Source organism: Micromys minutus (genome assembly GCF_963924665.1).
Source record: "Micromys minutus genome assembly, chromosome: 19".
Lineage (NCBI taxonomy): Eukaryota > Metazoa > Chordata > Mammalia > Rodentia > Muridae > Micromys > Micromys minutus.
In genome coordinates, this window is record NC_137954.1 from 35,320,941 (window position 1) to 35,337,538 (window position 16,598).

Below are 16,598 nucleotides of genomic sequence, written 5' to 3' on the forward strand. Positions count from 1 at the left end.
ATACCTCAGTGTGCTCTTCCTGTGCTAGCCCATTGCTCCTCATGCTTTAGTGTGCCTTAGAATCACCTGAAAGGCTTGTTAAAATACAGAGTTCTGGACCTCGTCCTGAGAGCTTTTGGGTCAGTAGGTATGAGGAGGAGCTGAGGTTATGATTTGCATGGGTCCCCAGGTGATGTTTATGTTACTAGTCTGGAAAATATACTTTGAGAACGCCTGTTATAAGAAAATTTCTGCTGCCTGCTGTACCTTATATACCCCTGCAGTTCCAGATCCCCACGGGCCTCTAAATCTTTTCAGGTTTTGTCTTTTAATTGTCCCTCTGTTCAGGACACTTCTGTAATTAGAATGGTTTCTTTCTTTCTTCCTTCCTTCCTTCCTTTCTTTCTTTCTTTCTTTCTTTCTTTCTTTCTTTCTTTCTTTCTTCTCTCTCTCTCTCTCTCTCTCTCTCTCTCTCTCTCTCTCTCTCTCCATTTATTTGTTTATTTATTCACTTTCCTTTCTGATTGTAGTCCCCCTGCCCAGTCCCTGTGCCCCCATTCCTCCCTCCCCTTCTCTACAGGGGAGGGTCCCTATAGATTACCCACCCATCCTGGCACATCAATTCACAGCAGGACAAAGGATATCCTGTCCCACTGAGGCCAGACAAGGCAGCCCAGCTATGGAAAAGGAATCTAAAGGACCACAACAGAGTCAGACAGCCCCTGTTCCAATTGTTAGGGGACCCACATGAACAAGCTGCACATCTGCTACATATGTGTAAGCAGCCTAGATCCAGCTCATGCACACTTTTTGGTCGATGGTTCAGTCTCTGTGAACTCCTATTGGCCCAGGTTAGTTGACCCTGTAGGTCTCACTCTAGCTCCCTTACTTTTTTCCCCTATTTTTCCACAAAATTTCCTGAGCTCTGCTTATTGTTGGTTGTGGGTCTCTACATTTGTCTCCATCAGCTGCTGGCTGGAGCCCTTAGAAGTCAGTTACTCTAGGCTTCCGAGTGCAAGCAGAGCAGAATATCATTAATAGTGTCAGGGGTTGGCTCCCTCTCATGGGATGGGTCAAATCGGGCCAGTCATTAGTTGGCCATTCACTTGATCACTGCTCCATTTTTATCCCTGCACTTTTTGTAGGCAAGACAAATTTTGGGTTGAAGGTTTTGTGGGTGGGTTGGTGTTCCCCTTCCTCCACTGGAAGTTCCTGTGTGGCACGTTTACACAATGGAATACTACCCAATTATTAAAAACAAAGATATCATGAAATTTGCAAGTAAGTGGATAGAACTAGAAAATACCATCCCGAGTAAGGTAACCTAGAATGCTTTCTTACAGAGGCTTGCTAACTGCTTCTCTTGCCTCCAGTCAATTTTCCTGAATCTTTTTCCAATACAGATACTAGTATAAATCTCTTAAGACAAAGATCATGTCAAGACTGTTGCCTTCCTTCTCCTTTAGCTCTCTATTGATATAAATCTAAACTCTGTTTACAGAGAACCTTCTCTCTCCTTGTTTCAAATATCATGAAGTAGGCATATAAAAAAGAAAGAAAGAAAAATTAAGGAAAGAAGGAAGGAATGTAGGAAGGGAAGGAGGGAGGGAGGGAGGGGCATATGTCTCATCTGGTAGAGTACTTGTTTATAATATGTGAATCCCTCCCTGGGTTTAATCCCAAGCACCACACAGAACTGGGTGTGCTGGGATGTATCTATAATTTAAGCACTTTGAAAGTAGAGGATCAGGAGATCAGGGTTAGATTGTGCTGTGTTGAAGGCTAGCCTGGGATATATGAAACCCTGTCAAAAGAACAGAGGTAGTGTGGGTGGGGAAAAGAAAACAAACAGCAAATATGGTAGCCATTTTTTATACACTTCATTACCACTTATTCTTCCTTTTAGCCCTATACAGTATATTCTATGCTTTGAATCTGAAATATCGTCACAGGTTTAGGTTTTAAATGTGTGCTCTAATTTCTTGATGCTAATTTAGAAGGCTAAGGAACCTTTAAAAGATAGGGTTTGACTTTGCTGATGGAAGTAAGTCTCTAGGGGCAGGCCATCAGTTGAGCCCTAGTTATAGATACTCTTTTCTTCCTGATCTGCCTGATAAAACTAATTGTTCTCCACTGAATGCTGGAGCTACTATGATATGATCTGCTCAGTTGCATAAGACCAAACAACCATGGACTGAACCCTATGAAACTATGAGGCAAAGTAAATTGTTACTCCTGTAAATAATTTCTTACTGAATTTTGGATAGAGACACAAAAGTAACTAATACAGAAAATTAGCACCAGCAAAATGGGATCGGTACTATGAATAAACTTATCATATGGCTCTTAGGTTTTTGGAATTGGTTTATAGGAGTAATGCGAAAGCATTTGGGGCTATAAGCTAGAGAAGTGCTCGAATAGTATAAAAGAAATGCACCATTCTGGTAGGAATGTCAAAGGTCAGAATGCCTATAGAAATGTGAACAGTAAGAGGAAGGACTCTCTGGGAATTTGAATAAAAGCATTCTATCAAAGACTTTGTATTTTACCTACAATGTCCTGAAAATTCAAATGATGTTGAGTCCAAAGGTAATGAACTAATTTGATGAAGGTATTTTCAAGATAACATAGTATTAAGACTTTAGAATAGTTATTGCTTGCTGCTTTTAGCCAGGTTTACAGTCCGAATCATGAGTAAAAGGTAGAACAGAAGGGTTCAAAAAGTGAAAGTTTGATTAGAAAAAGAATATACATGTAGACGAAATGGCTATATTCGTTAATGAGTGCAGAACCATTAAAAAGAAGCCACATGCTTTTCACTGGGACAATAGGAAAGGTTATCTTGAAGTACAACTTGGCCCAATAAAGTCCCCAGAGTTTATAAAAATAAAAACTCATTTACAAGACTTTTCTTTGAAAAGCAAATGCTGCTAAGTGTGACATGCTAGAAAAGAGTCATGTGGGGAGATGTTATTCTAGCTTCAGTTTCCAAGTGTGCTGGCTAGTTCAGGTCAACTTGACATAAGCTTGACATAAGCAGAGAGGAGGGAGCCTCAGTTGAGCTCAGTTGAGAAAATACCTCCATTAAGATTCGGCTCCAGGAGCCTCTAAGGTATTTTCTTAATTAATTAATTTTCTTAATTGATGTGGGAGGGCCTAGCCCATTATAGGTGGTGTCACCCCTGAACTGGTGGACCTGAGTTCTATAAGAAAGCAGGTTGTATGACCCAATTGGAACAAGTCAGTAAGTACTCCATGGCCTCTGTATCAGCTCCTGCCTCCAGGTTCCTGCCCTGGTTGACTTCCTGTCCTGACTTCCTTCCATGATAGACGATGAAGTAGAAGTGTAAGTCAAATAAGCCCTTTCTTCCCTAAGATGTTTTTGGTTATTATATTTCTTCACAGTAATAGTAACCCTAATTAAGACACCAAGGTACTCAGAGGCCAGCATAGCCATGTTCAGGAGGGCCCGGCCTCTTTTCAAACTTGCCATAGAACTTGGTGTCATCCACCGAGTACTTTTTCTCAGGCATACAGAATGCAAGAATTAGAGAAATCATGGATGTCTCCATCAAAATTTCTGAATAGAAGCCTGGGGATCATTCAAAATGAATGGGATCATTTCTACCTGTAGGGAGCCCCTGAGAGGTCAAGATTTAGAATATGAAGAATATGAAGCTTGTGCTGTAACTGTGAGTTCAGGATGCTGAACATGCTAAAATATGGTATGCTTGCTGAGGAAAACCCCAGGCAGTGAGTGGAACTGGCTTAGGCCATATGTGCTGTAGACTGCCAGGCAATAGGGTTGGGTCTTCCAAAGCCCATTGGTGCCTGTCATTATTCCATGTGCTCCATATACTGGACAGGGAGCTACAAGGTTTGCTGTCTGCTTGCTGGGTTGCATCTTATATAAATCTTTCTTGCCATCCTCCTGTTTTTTACTCTGGGAATGGAAATGTTTGTTTTGTGCCATTGTATAGTGAGAGACTATAACTATAACAGCTCGCCCTCCTGACCTAAGACCAAGATCTGGAAGCTTAAAATAAAGATCTTTCAGGGTCTTTTCTCCTAGGAGTAGGCCTCTATCAATAGGATGGCTCAACAAATTCAAGGCCAGATCAGGATATGTATACACAATGGTGGGCCAGTCATTCAACTTGTCTTTCTTAAAAAGAACCAACCCTAAATTAGGAGAGGAAAGCCTTTCAAAGAATTTATAAAACCTCAGTCTCCACAGGGACTACTTGGGTTTCTCAGGCATCCCCCCTGCTTCTTGGAGGGGCATTTTCTCTGTGTTTCATGTCTTTGTATTTACTTAACCTCTTTTTAAAAAGCCTTTCTTTAGTGGCTTTGGAGGAGATGGGTTCTTGGGGCTGCTCAATAATAAAAAGCACTTTTGCTCTTGCAGAGGACCAGGGTTTAGTTCCCAGCACTCACATGGTGACTCAACCATTCAGAATTCCAGTTTTATGGAGTTCTTGATCCCATGCTATCTTCTAACTTCTGCAGGTACTGTTTGTACACGATACACTTACATACATGCAGGCTAAACACTCATACTCAGTAAATAATATAAATTAAAAAAAATTTAAAGTGTCCAGATGACATTGAGAATTTGATTACTGGTTGTGGAGCTAGAAATAAAGTCCAGATTCTTCACAAGAATCTGAGACCTTAAGACTTCACCATCAGGATAGACCTGGAACAGACTCTAACATGGATCTGTAGTTCAGGGTCAAGCTGACTGAATGGGGTAACCAAGGGATCTCTACTCTTAAATTGGTTAAAGGGCTGGCAATGTCCTTGGCTATCTGGCAAAATCGGGTGGAAATTCTTTTAAAAGAAAGGTTTCTTGAGCATAGGCCTCAGATTATTCAGTGATCTGTAAATAGAATTATAAATTCTAGCTAGCTCAAAAAAGATACACAATCCAGGTATTTTATTTACAAGCTGTCAACCTAGATTAAGCAGGCTTTGGAGCTATTCTAACTTACATCCCAGCCACATATCCCTTGTTTCTCTCCCCACTCCCCCAGCCATGAGGTTGTCCATCTCTTCTCATGGTGGCCTCCTCTCTCCTTGTCCATTCTTCTTTTTCTTCTCTCTCTACCTGTGACCTTCAGCCAGGTAATGGAAAATATGCCTACCTCTATCTATGGCCTGATCCACTTTTACCTTTTACTGACTTGGGGAGCAGGATTTACATAACAAAAGCTGATGTACTTGAGAATTTTCTTATTGGGGGCATTCAGATCTGGGGGGGCATTATTTAGCATTCAAATACATAGCAGCACCAGACCAACCCCCTACAGTGATCAGTGCATAAATATACCCAGGCACTCAAGGAAAGCAGAGTCCTAGAGCTAAAACCAGTGGGAAACCACAAAGGAGCCTTTTAAAAAAATATTATCAGGGGTTAGAGAGATGGGTCAGTGCTTAAGAGTACTTGTTGCTTAAGAGTACTTCTTAAGAGTTTCAAAGGACTCAGGTTCAATTCCCAGCACCCACATGGCAATTAATGGCTACGTGCAACTCAAGAGCTGAGGGATCGAACACCCTCTCTGACCTTTGAGGGCCTGTATATACAGCCAAATCATCTATAAAAGTTTTAAAAATTATATTATTAGATATTGAAATCATCTCCATCTGAAAAATTCTCTTTTCTATGTTCAAAGAAATAAAAGATAAGCCTGGAGATACTTGCAAAGAATAAAAAACTTGGCTGAGCATGGTGGTACACCCCTTTAATTCCTGCACTTAGGATGCAGAGGCAGGTGGATCTCTGTGGGTTTGAGGCCAGCCTGGTCTACAAAAATAGTCAAGGACAGCCAGGGCTGTTACACAGAGAAACCCTGTCTTGAAAAAAAAAAAGGCAAAAGCCAAAAATCAACCAAACCATGAGTTGTTTTTTAGCAAATTGGGGGAAAAAAAAAAAAAGAATAACTTTACATTAGTAAAATTTAAAACTCAATGGGTGAGAAAAAGAATGTATCGTGAAGAGAAAAAAGTTGGTAGAGCTCACTGCAAATTGAAAATTGGATAAAGGACAGTTAATAAATTGGAAGATGGTAAGAAAAATGTATTCAGAGGACAGCACAGAGAAAATTAGAAATGAAAGCACAGAGTGATGTGATTAAAGTGTAGTATGAATCCTAACAGGAAATGAGACAAAAAGGGCAAGCAAGCAACTTGGAGAAGGTGGCTGAGATATTCTGAAACAGGTGAAAATGTAAGTTTAGATAAAGTGGAAACTTGATAAAAATCAAAAGCAAAGAGAAAATTTTAAAAGAAGCTAGGCTGATCATAGATTTAAAAAAAAAAAAAAGATTATAGACCGGTGGTAGTGCCAGCCTGTAATCCCAGCACTCAGGAGGCGGAAGCAAGTGGATCTCTGTGCGTTTGGGGCTAGCCTGGTCTACAGAGTGAGTTCCAGGACAGCCAGGACTGTTACACAGAGAAACCCTGTCTCTAACAATAAAAACCCAAAACCCAAACCAAAAATGACTATACTATAATTACAACATTTCTCCCTTCCTTCTCCTCCTCCAAATCTTCCCATGTTTCTATTCTTACTTCCCTTCAATTCATGGACTCTTTTTTCATTGTTATTGCTTATACATGTGTATGTATGTATGTATGTATGTATGTATGTATGTATGTATGTATGTATGTATGTATATTTTAAGGGCTGACCTTTGGCATTCCTGAACTACTTATTGGTGAACTCTTCCCCAGGGAAGAACACCTTTCTTGCTCCAGCTTCCCTCAGTTGCCTGTTGTATAAGGTTGAGGTCTTGTAGGCTTTCCCTCATCCCTTTTGGCATGTCCATTGGTGTTCTTGTTTAGCTCACATTTGGGCAATCATGTTAGTGAGACTTTATGGGTGTCACTTCTGATAATACTAGGAGACACAGTCTCACAGCAAACTCCATGGTCATCTGGCTTTTACAACCTTTCCATCATTGACTTTTTATGTAATATAATCTTGATCATGTTAATGTCAAAATTTTCAATGACTTTCTATCTCTAAGGTATAAAATAGAACTCTTGGAGTGTCATATAAGGCCTTCCATGGTCTGGTCCTTATACTCTGCTCAGTTTATCCTTGATTAGGTGCCTTTGTTCAAGTTCTTTTCCCTTCTGGAACTATCCCAAGGTCTATCCCTCCAGCCAGCTCCTACTCAGCTTTTCTACTTCAGCTCTGAGGTTAGGGCTCTGTCATCTCTACCCAGTTCCTATCTTCTAACCTTGGGGCACACTGCTTGCTTTTAATACCAAGCCATATACTTTCAACTCTTGTTGCAACTTTATTTGCCTTCTAACCCAGGTGCACCCTGTGGAGGGAGACTGTAATGCCTGACATTTCTTAGATACTTTGCTAAGGAAACAATACCTTGATTTGACTTTTTTGTGGCCTTTTTGTCTTACTCTGATCGTGCTGTATGGGCGGTAGGTCATCACAGCCATTGGCCACATCCTGTTATCTTCTGGCTCTGCTCTTTCATTTATTTATTTATTTATTTATTTATTTATTTATTTATTTATTTATTTATTTATTTATTTATTTATACCCCAAACCACTGTCCAAAGAGTTCACATGGATGGATCCATGGCTCCAGCTGCATATGTAGCAGAGGCCTTGTTGAGCATCAATGGGAGGAGAAGCCCTTAGTCCCGCCAAGGCTGGATATCCCAGTACAGGGGAATGTCAGGGCAGGGAGGCAGGAAGGAATGGATGGATGGGTGAATACCCTCATAGAAGAAGGAGGAGGGGGAGTAGGATAGGAGGTATGAAGGGGAAATTGGGAAAGGGGGTAACATTTGAAATGTAAATAAAATATATTCCCCTCAAAGAATCATTAGGCTTGTTGACATTTTAATTTTACAGGAAGTAGCCAATCAGAATAATTATTTTATTAAGATAAGTTGAGTTGCCTTTGGTCTTATACAGGTGTTTATGCTAACTCTAGTATACTAGAACTTTCAAACTGTCTAAATAGAATTTTAGATCATCAACAGAGAGAGTATTTTCCTTGGCTTTCTTTCCATAGTATTTCTCAGGGAGTCTTGAAAATCCGTTTATCGCAGTAGTGTACCTAGTTTTGAAAAAAAATTTTCATCCTCCTTTAGGGCTGGAAAGGTGGCTCTCGTGAAGGTGCTTGCCATCAAGCTCAAAGGTGTGAGTCTGACCCTGAGATCTACTTGGGAGAAAGAGAGAACCAACTCTTTCAAGTTGTCCTCTGATTTCCACATGCCCATCATGGAACGAGTGTGCACATATGTACACACACACATACATAAATTAATATATAATAAAGTAATCAGAAGAAAATTATCTTTTAAATAAATATTTGGTCTAGAGCTGGCAGGTTTGTTCTTAGCACTGTGGCAAACTGAGCACTGTGGAGGTCACAGCTTCTCCCTGTTGAGAACCACTGGCAGCTCTCCCCAGTGCTCAGGTCCATTCTGGTATTGCATTGCTGGGTCAGAGCAGTGTTCCTAAGAGTTCATCAAAAGCATTGTAAATTTAAACCCATTTTCAACTTTTTCAGACCCATCATTCCTAGTTATGAGGACATACTTAGCAGCCCCTTACTCCTCCCTCCCTCCTTCACTCCCTTTCCTCGCCTCTTCTTCCCTCTCAGAAGCATGACCTCTGCTGGCCATCACTGCCACTCTTGTAACTAAGGCTTTGCTGTGTCTCATATGGATTGTAACCCCAGCTTTCAAAGCTTTCTTGCTCTATTGTCTATCAACTCCAGAACACTACCAACTTCATAATCCTAACCAATTGCTGTATACCTTTCAAGAGAGAATCATCTCTGGCTTCTGGGATGCTTTAAGGGATAGTGTCTGAGCTTGTCACTCTTATTGTCTGGACCTGTATGTTAAAAATGTTCTGCTGAGAATAGGTTTGAATCCTAAAATAGTGGTGGTTTAAATGAAAAGAAGTTTATTCCTCTCACACATTAAAGAAGACCAGATGTGGGCAGGTGATGGCTTGCAGGGCAACCCCACAGGCTTCCTTCTGTCCTGCTGCTCTGCTGGCCTCCAAAACCAAAGTGAGTACTCAGGGTGAAGCTGATATCTCCCACATTCCTACCAGTAGGTATGAGGGAAGAGAAATCTGGGTCTCAGGACTTGAAGGATCCTTCCTGAAAGACACTAGTAATGCTTTTCCTATGTGTTACTGGTTGAACCTATGGCCAAAACTGGCAGCCATACATAGTTGCAAAAAACAAAACAAAACAAAAACAAACAAACTAAAGAATATGGTCTTTTGTCCAGGCTGTCCTGCTAAAATTTGGAACACTTGTTATTAGGAAAGAAGAGACTAGATGTGGGCATTAACTAGAGTCTCTGCAATGGAGCTTGTCCCACCTCTCCCCCAGCCATGTCTTTCTCCTGTGGTAGCTCTTTCCCACCAAGCACTGTGTCTCCAACCTGTTGATTACTACTGTAAATGTCCTACTAGAAAAGTTCTGTTTCCTCGCCAGTGATGGTGCATTAGCTCTTCCTTGTGTGGAGCCGTGAAAAAGTTTTGTGGATTTAATAGTTATAGATTTGTGTTGACCCTCTTCTCTGTTTGGTAGACTGGAAGTTTAAGTAGAGAAGTACACAGCATGCAAACTGTATTTAAAGCCTGTCACTTTTAAATTGTAGAATTTTGTATTGAGCTGATTGTTCAGCATCTTCTCTTAAGGGTCTCACAGATATGTTCAGCTTGTATGGCCAGCTCCAAATTAGAATTCTAGATTTCACTTCCCTCTCTAAACTTTAAGTGCTGCCCCTACCAATGTAACTGCCAAGGTCATAAAGCTGGAAATAATTCTTCACTGTTCATATGCAGTAACCCTAAATTTCTCATATAAAATTGCCACCAATCAACCAGTTTAACTGCAAAGTATATCTTTGTTCTCTAGTGCCTGAACCACAGCTCTGTCCTCATACAATTTCTCTCTGCATACTCTCAGTTTGTTCTTGCCCTGGGCCATGCCACTCTGGGCCATGCCACTCATGTACAAACCCAGATCCCCATTGATTCTAGGCTTAAATTCTGGACTTCTGTATCCTGCAAGGAAGGTCCCACCTGATTTCACTGCTATTGTTCTTTTGTCATCTCTTGCATAACCCATTCTTGTGTCTGCTTTCTGATTCCCTTTCTAGTCCTTGACTATAGTCAGGACCATAAATGAAGAAGTCCTTCCCCTACCTCTTCTACTCTTGCCATTCTTCACATCCTTGCTACTCTTGCCCACACCATCCTTGGGTCTTGATGTAAATGTCATTTCCTCATAACCTCTAAACCATATTTCCCTTCCTGTTCCTTTAGGGTTTTTTTTTTCCTCCTGAGAATTCATCACAAATTATCATTTATATTTACAGAGTGTTTACTTACTAGCATCATTTCCATATTTCTGTATATAAGTTTCCTGAGAGCTTAAGTACTTCTCTTACCAAAAGCCAAATCCTCAATACCTAATACTCAACAAATATCTAATGTCTCAAATAAATGAATGAATAAATGACTTCAGATTAAGCAATACAATATCTTTCATTAAACTGGAAACTTTGTTATTCAATACAGAGAACCTGGAAAGGTCATGTTTTTGGTATGATGGAAGGAAGTCATGCCTGGGCCCACTTCCATTCTTGGCCTTTCCCTTCATTTTAGATGTAACCTGGTATACCCTCTGCACTGGCAGGCTTGCTGTTGTCAGCATGGAACCTAAAGTGACAGCCATCTTAAAATGGAGCCAGCTGCTAGTGGCACCCCAGAAGGAGGCTTGCCCTGGGTTTGGGCTATTCTGGAAAAACTGGTCTCAGCTGAGTATGGATGGTTACACATGCCTTTAATTCCCAGCTCTCAAGAGGCTGAGGCAGGAAAAAATCACAAGTTCAAGGTCAGTCTCAGCTATTTACCAAGAAAACAGATAAGACAAAGAAAAGAAAAGAAAGAAAACTGCTTTTCCCCCACCACTCTGAGTTGATTACCTTTGCAAGTCCAAACCCTTAAATATCAGATACCTAAACAGTGTGCAATAATAATTTTATCTTCCTTTTTTTTTTCAATGAATTGTGTTAATCTGTAAAAAACACTGGCAAGATAACGTTACAAAAGAAGTTAACAGTGGATACTTGTGTTTTCTTTCAGAATATTTTTTAAAAGTGTTCTGGAAGAAACTTACTTTTCCTTTCTTTCTGAGTTATTGATCTAAGCTAAAAGTTGACCTTGAGTGGTTATCATGCTCTTACTGATAGAGAGATCATTTACCATGGGAGAGTTTGTTTTTCCTTTTTGGAAGACTAAAATCTGCTTTCAGTAGCACTCTGGTGGGTGGGATTCAGCAAAGGTAGAAATATATAGTTCATCATCCTGAGCCTGAAACCACTGCAGTGGTTTTGGAACTTCCCAAGAGACACAGTCAGTTGTGAAGAGGATTTATGTATTTATTTGGGCCTTGCAAAAAATGTCTGAATGATAAGTGCATGTCTCTCTCAGCTTCCTGGAGCAGGTGCTATGTGAACTGATTATGGATCCCTGTTAATCAAAAGTCTTCATAGCTGAAAAAAATGTTTTTCAGAGAAAGTATAACAAGTAAGATAAAAAATAAAATTTCAGAAAATCTAATTTGTTGCATTTGGTTATGGGTGTTTTTAATAAAATGCTTCTAGTACAAAGCCTGACACTGCAACCTTAAGGTGATGTTATTTCAGTTTCTTGGGTGAATGTGCATTGCAACGTTTAAGAATAGAAAATTAGGATTAGAGGTCTTTACGCACTTTATTCTTCTTATGATACTATTAAGACTCTATTTCCTTCCTAGCAATATTGGGGATTGCATCTGGGGCCTTATGCATCAAAGCAAGTGCTCAGTTATAGCAACAACCCTTGTCAGTAAGAATTGAAAACTAGGAAATTTAGAATTGGATCTGGTCATTCATTCATTCATTCATTCATTCAATACCATTTCTTTTCTTTTCTTTTTTATTTTTTTTTTTCATTTTGGCTTTCCAAAGTACTTTATTAATGTTCAGGGATTCTGTGCTATAGTTAGCTTCTGTGAAGTTGTCAACTATGAAAGAGTAGGACTTTATGGTGATATGATTGTTTTGGGGTCACCCATGTTCTTGTAAGTAACTCTTCATCTGCACTCTGTAAGAATGATCAATTAAAAAGAAAGTAAAGGTTTGTGTTCCTTTTACTTAATTTATTTTACAAAATGTACACAGTAAACTCACTTTTCACTTTCATTCTTTGCTGTGTACTTGGAGGCATGTGGACATTTTCCTTTCTGGCATTTTGACTCATGAACAATTTAATTGTAATGCTCTCTACATTTATGCTATTTAGTATGTAAGTATGTTAGATAGGTCAAAGCTAGCCTGCTAAGAGTAGGTGTTCAGCGCTGGCTCAGATATGACATGTTTGGCTTCATCCAAACTGCTGCCCAACTGCTGCCTGTGTTCATTCCTCTTCTGTGAAGAGGTTCTATGGAGTACTTGACCTTCATGAGCCTTTCTAATATGAATTTAAGTATCTGTGTGCCCAGTGGACATGGAACTAACTAGTTCCTCTTCTTCTTTTTTCCCCTCTGACTTAGGAAAAGAAGATTCTAGTGCTCCAGTTATGAAAGGCGAGAACACACCCACAACACAGGACACAAGAGCCTTATCGGAGAAGTCACTCCAGAAATCAGCAAAGGTCCCCCACATTTTCTTTACTTGTCACTTGGGATGCTCATCAGAACTGTAACGGCTCAGTTAATCAGAAAGGCAATAGAAACTGTAAATTAGGGAAAGTGGATAGAATTTCTGTAACTTAAACATGTGAATTGTATCTTTATTTGCTTAATTTGGGATATTAGTGGCATCTTCAGGTATAGGACCAAATATAGTTGGCTCTTACTCTTGGTGGCACACGTGCTGCAAAGACAAGAGATATAGTGAAGCTGTAGTGTGAAACAAACATCAGTATTTACTCCGGGTTGCACACCAACCATTTCGCTGAGAGGAGCTCCCTTGCCTGTCTCCCTGAGGAGTTTATATGCTGTTACACTGTGTATGTCCTGCTGTTGTTCATGGGCCATCCAGAGCTTCATCTCACTAGGTGTTCTTGGGGACAGCTATGTTAAGATATGCTGGGTGGGAAGGGCTATCGTGAGGGGACCCAGCATGGGGGTGTTGCCTTCCTCTTCTCACAGCTCTTTGGTTGCCTCCTGTGTTTTTGTCATGAAGGATGTGTAAATTATCACTCTATCATCTGTGTATTGTATATTATTTATATACTACATATTTATATACGATATATAACATACATGTGACAAAGCTCTACCTGTTTTGTCTCACCTGTACAGTATTTACAATTTTTCTTTAGAGTTTATATTAAATAAATAAGGAATGTTTACATAAAAATTATACATTGTGCTTGCCTTGTCAAATCAAATTCTGACTTTCTGAGCTATAATCCTCTGTGACTTTAGTTAAAGCTGGCCTCTGTTCATGGAACTTGTGTCTATAATTTCCTGCCACCACCATGCATATCTCCTTTCTTCTTCTCTCTGTTAGATAATATTTCATAATGAATTGGACCTAAAATGATAAGGAAAAAAATAGTACTTCCATGCAAAATGTATGTGGAGTTAGAATCATTCCCAGGGCATCTGACATTGAATGTATAATAGGTAATGCTCAGCTGCACTCTGTACTTCAGAGTATCAAAAATTAAATGGGTAAGCGAGGACTTCTGGTTTAAACACTGTGGCATGGACTGGTTTTTCTCCTACTAAACATAACTATAAATCCTGGAAAGATGATAATAAGAGAAGAACTATGAACAGTAGAAAGGGGGGATGAACTAGTTAGGAGCTCTAGAGCTCAAGAAAGTTAGAGGGTGACACACCCTGTGTTTCTGAATCTAGCCCAGCAAAAGAGGGTGGGGCAAGGAGACTCACTCCTCAGATCTAACATGAAACTCCAGAAATACCAGGTAATCCTGGCAGCACTGGCAAAGGAAATTGACTGGGAGCCCTGGATAGTAAATGGGCAGGAGAAAGGGCTCTCCTTTTACCTCAGGCCCCTAACCTCTCTCCCTACCAAGACACAGCAGGCATCTGACTGGCTTCAAGAGACCCCACAAGAAACATGAGACTCGGGAAGCCTTTTTTCCCCACTCAGGCACCAGGCTGCCAGAGACCACAGTGGAAAGGGCAGCCTGACACAAAAAGCTCCTTCTCCTCATCCAGAAGATTTAGCCTTTGGTTAGTAAGGTCCTTCCTTCCTCAACAGGCCTATGGTCCCTATGGCCTGGGGAATCCTCTCTTGTACCTAGAGATGCTGAGCAGCCAGGTAGTACCAGCAAGGGAGATCCTGCTCTGAGAAGATACTCCAAATTGGAAGACTCTGTCCTTGAAGGCCAGAGATATCCCTTTCATACTTCCTGGTGGCCTAACCTAGGAGATTGTCTTCTACCTCACAGGAATAACTAGCAAACAGTAGTAGGAGTCCAGTGTTACTATATAAACCAGACATATCAAAATTACATTGAAAACAGAGTTATCATGAGAACTGAAGTCCACTTCAGTAGGCTAAAGTATGTTGAAGTTGAATATGATTTCTGCTTCTGTCTATGAGAGGTTTAAGTAGGACTGAGAGACTCTTAAGGTGATAGCCTAGAGATCCACAATACAGTAGAAACTCCATAAGAACTATATATACCAAGAACCAAAACAATTATATTAAGTGAGAAAAGATGTTCAGTTGGTGTCAATGCCCAAGATACTGGGTTATCCAACAAAAGCCCAATTATAAGCTATTGTAAGCATTACACATTCTCTGGACACATTTGAGAAAACAAGAGATGTGAGCAGAGAAATAGAAGTTATATCCCAATTGAGAACAGTAATTGTTTTATGTTTAATAACATCTTTAAAGAAAGCAGTTACTGTTTTGTTCTTGGGAAATTCTCGTATTGTTGTTATAGGAAATATATAAGGGCGGAACAGATTCTTGGAGCTGTTCATTCCTGCTAGGCTGCACATATCTTTATAAGACATAGGACATGGCTGTCAAAAGCACTTTTACCTAATTTATCCATCTGTTTAATAGTTTCTTTCTTTTCCTGAATACTCAAGTTGTTGCAACTTATATCTAGGTCTCTTAGTTACAGAGTAGTTCAGAAAGCCACTTCATAGTGAACTCTTAAAGCAGTTAGGTTCAGATAACTGATCAGTTAGTTGATCAGATAATGTCCTTCTGACTTTCTGACTGATCCTCATATAGAGAAACAATGACTTTGTCTTTGATGTTTTCAGGTGGTTTACATCTTGGAGAAAAAGCACTCCCGAGCAGCAACCGGCATCCTGAAACTCTTAGCTGATAAGAACAGTGACCTGTTTAAGAAATACGCCCTGTTTTCTCCTTCAGACCACCGAGTACCTAGAATTTATGTACCTCTCAAGGACTGTCCCCAGGACTTCATGACTCGACCTAAAGACTATGCCAACACGCTGTTCATCTGCCGCATCATAGACTGGAAGGAGGACTGTAATTTTGCCCTGGGGTAGGTGATCTCTGGCAGAAAACTGCAGGGCACAGAACAAAGGCAGTGTGGGCGGGCTTTGTGTGAGCAGCTTATGTACTTTAGGTCTTGCTTCTTACTAAAAACCTGGGTAGTGGTGCAGTTTGGCCTCGATCTTCCAAAAATTGCCTGTAGGTCACCTATAGATGGCTTGACTTACCAGACAGACAGCATTGCTTTTGGCATAAAATATAAGTACATTCTAGACTTCTTGCTGTAGCATAAATACCACTGGGGCTTGTACTGGGGTGAGTTCCTGTACTAAACAGCCAGTCTTCTAATTTCAGACCTCAGTTAAAATATGAGGCATCCCTCCATATTCAGGGAATCCATGGCTGCTTTGCTTTAATGTGAACATGGAGACATGTTTGAATGTTGGGCTTGTTCACGGTGATCTTCAATTTAAATAATGCCAAAGGTTTCATACATGGCATTGGAGATAGGGAAGAATGCAAGGGTACCACGTTTTGATGGAAGCTGTCAAAAATCACTCTAACTTAAGCATGTATGCCATGGTCCTTAGACTATTAAAGATTGCCATTTTATTTTGTTTGAAGAATCTGTTCTACCTTCATTATAAATGCTACACCTATTTCTTCTTATAGCCAGTGTTCATTTTGTAAGAAAGTCACATTGTCTTAGCTACTATTTTGACCTTTTATAATGGTGTCTAGTATTTGCATCACAGGGAATAAAATATAAGCATCTAAAGTAGAGGAGTCTGTCTAGACATTTACTTGTAGTTCAGTGTAGTGCTCATCTAAATCATTTAATACCCTCCTGGAGATGCTGTATGCTTATCAGAGCTAATGCTGAATGAATGACAGCTGGCCACTATGTACTGCTTTTGTTAGATTTATTCTACTTGTATGTTCTTAATGCTTAGTCAGTTCAACCACATAAAATCTATGTATTAAACCACGCATGGTGGCCCACTCTTTAGTCCTTTATCCTCAGCCCTGAGAAAATCAAGGCATGTGGATCTCAAGGCCATTCTAAGCTATATAATGAGACCCTTCTCAACAAAACAAACCAACAA

The 16,598-nt window shown here is 40.1% G+C and overlaps 1 protein-coding gene across 3 annotated transcripts in view; it reads left to right on the top strand.

The window, feature by feature from the left end:
* Positions 1-16,598, top strand: part of DIS3L2 (DIS3 like 3'-5' exoribonuclease 2) — a 311,663-nt gene that overhangs the window by 119,570 nt on the left and 175,495 nt on the right. For all 3 annotated transcript variants that reach the window (XM_080933037.1, XM_080933039.1, XM_080933038.1), the window contains 2 exons: positions 12,585-12,685; positions 15,294-15,541. In XM_080933037.1, coding sequence (XP_080789163.1) covers positions 12,585-12,685; positions 15,294-15,541 — 349 coding nt within the window. The remainder of the gene's footprint in view (positions 1-12,584; positions 12,686-15,293; positions 15,542-16,598) is intronic.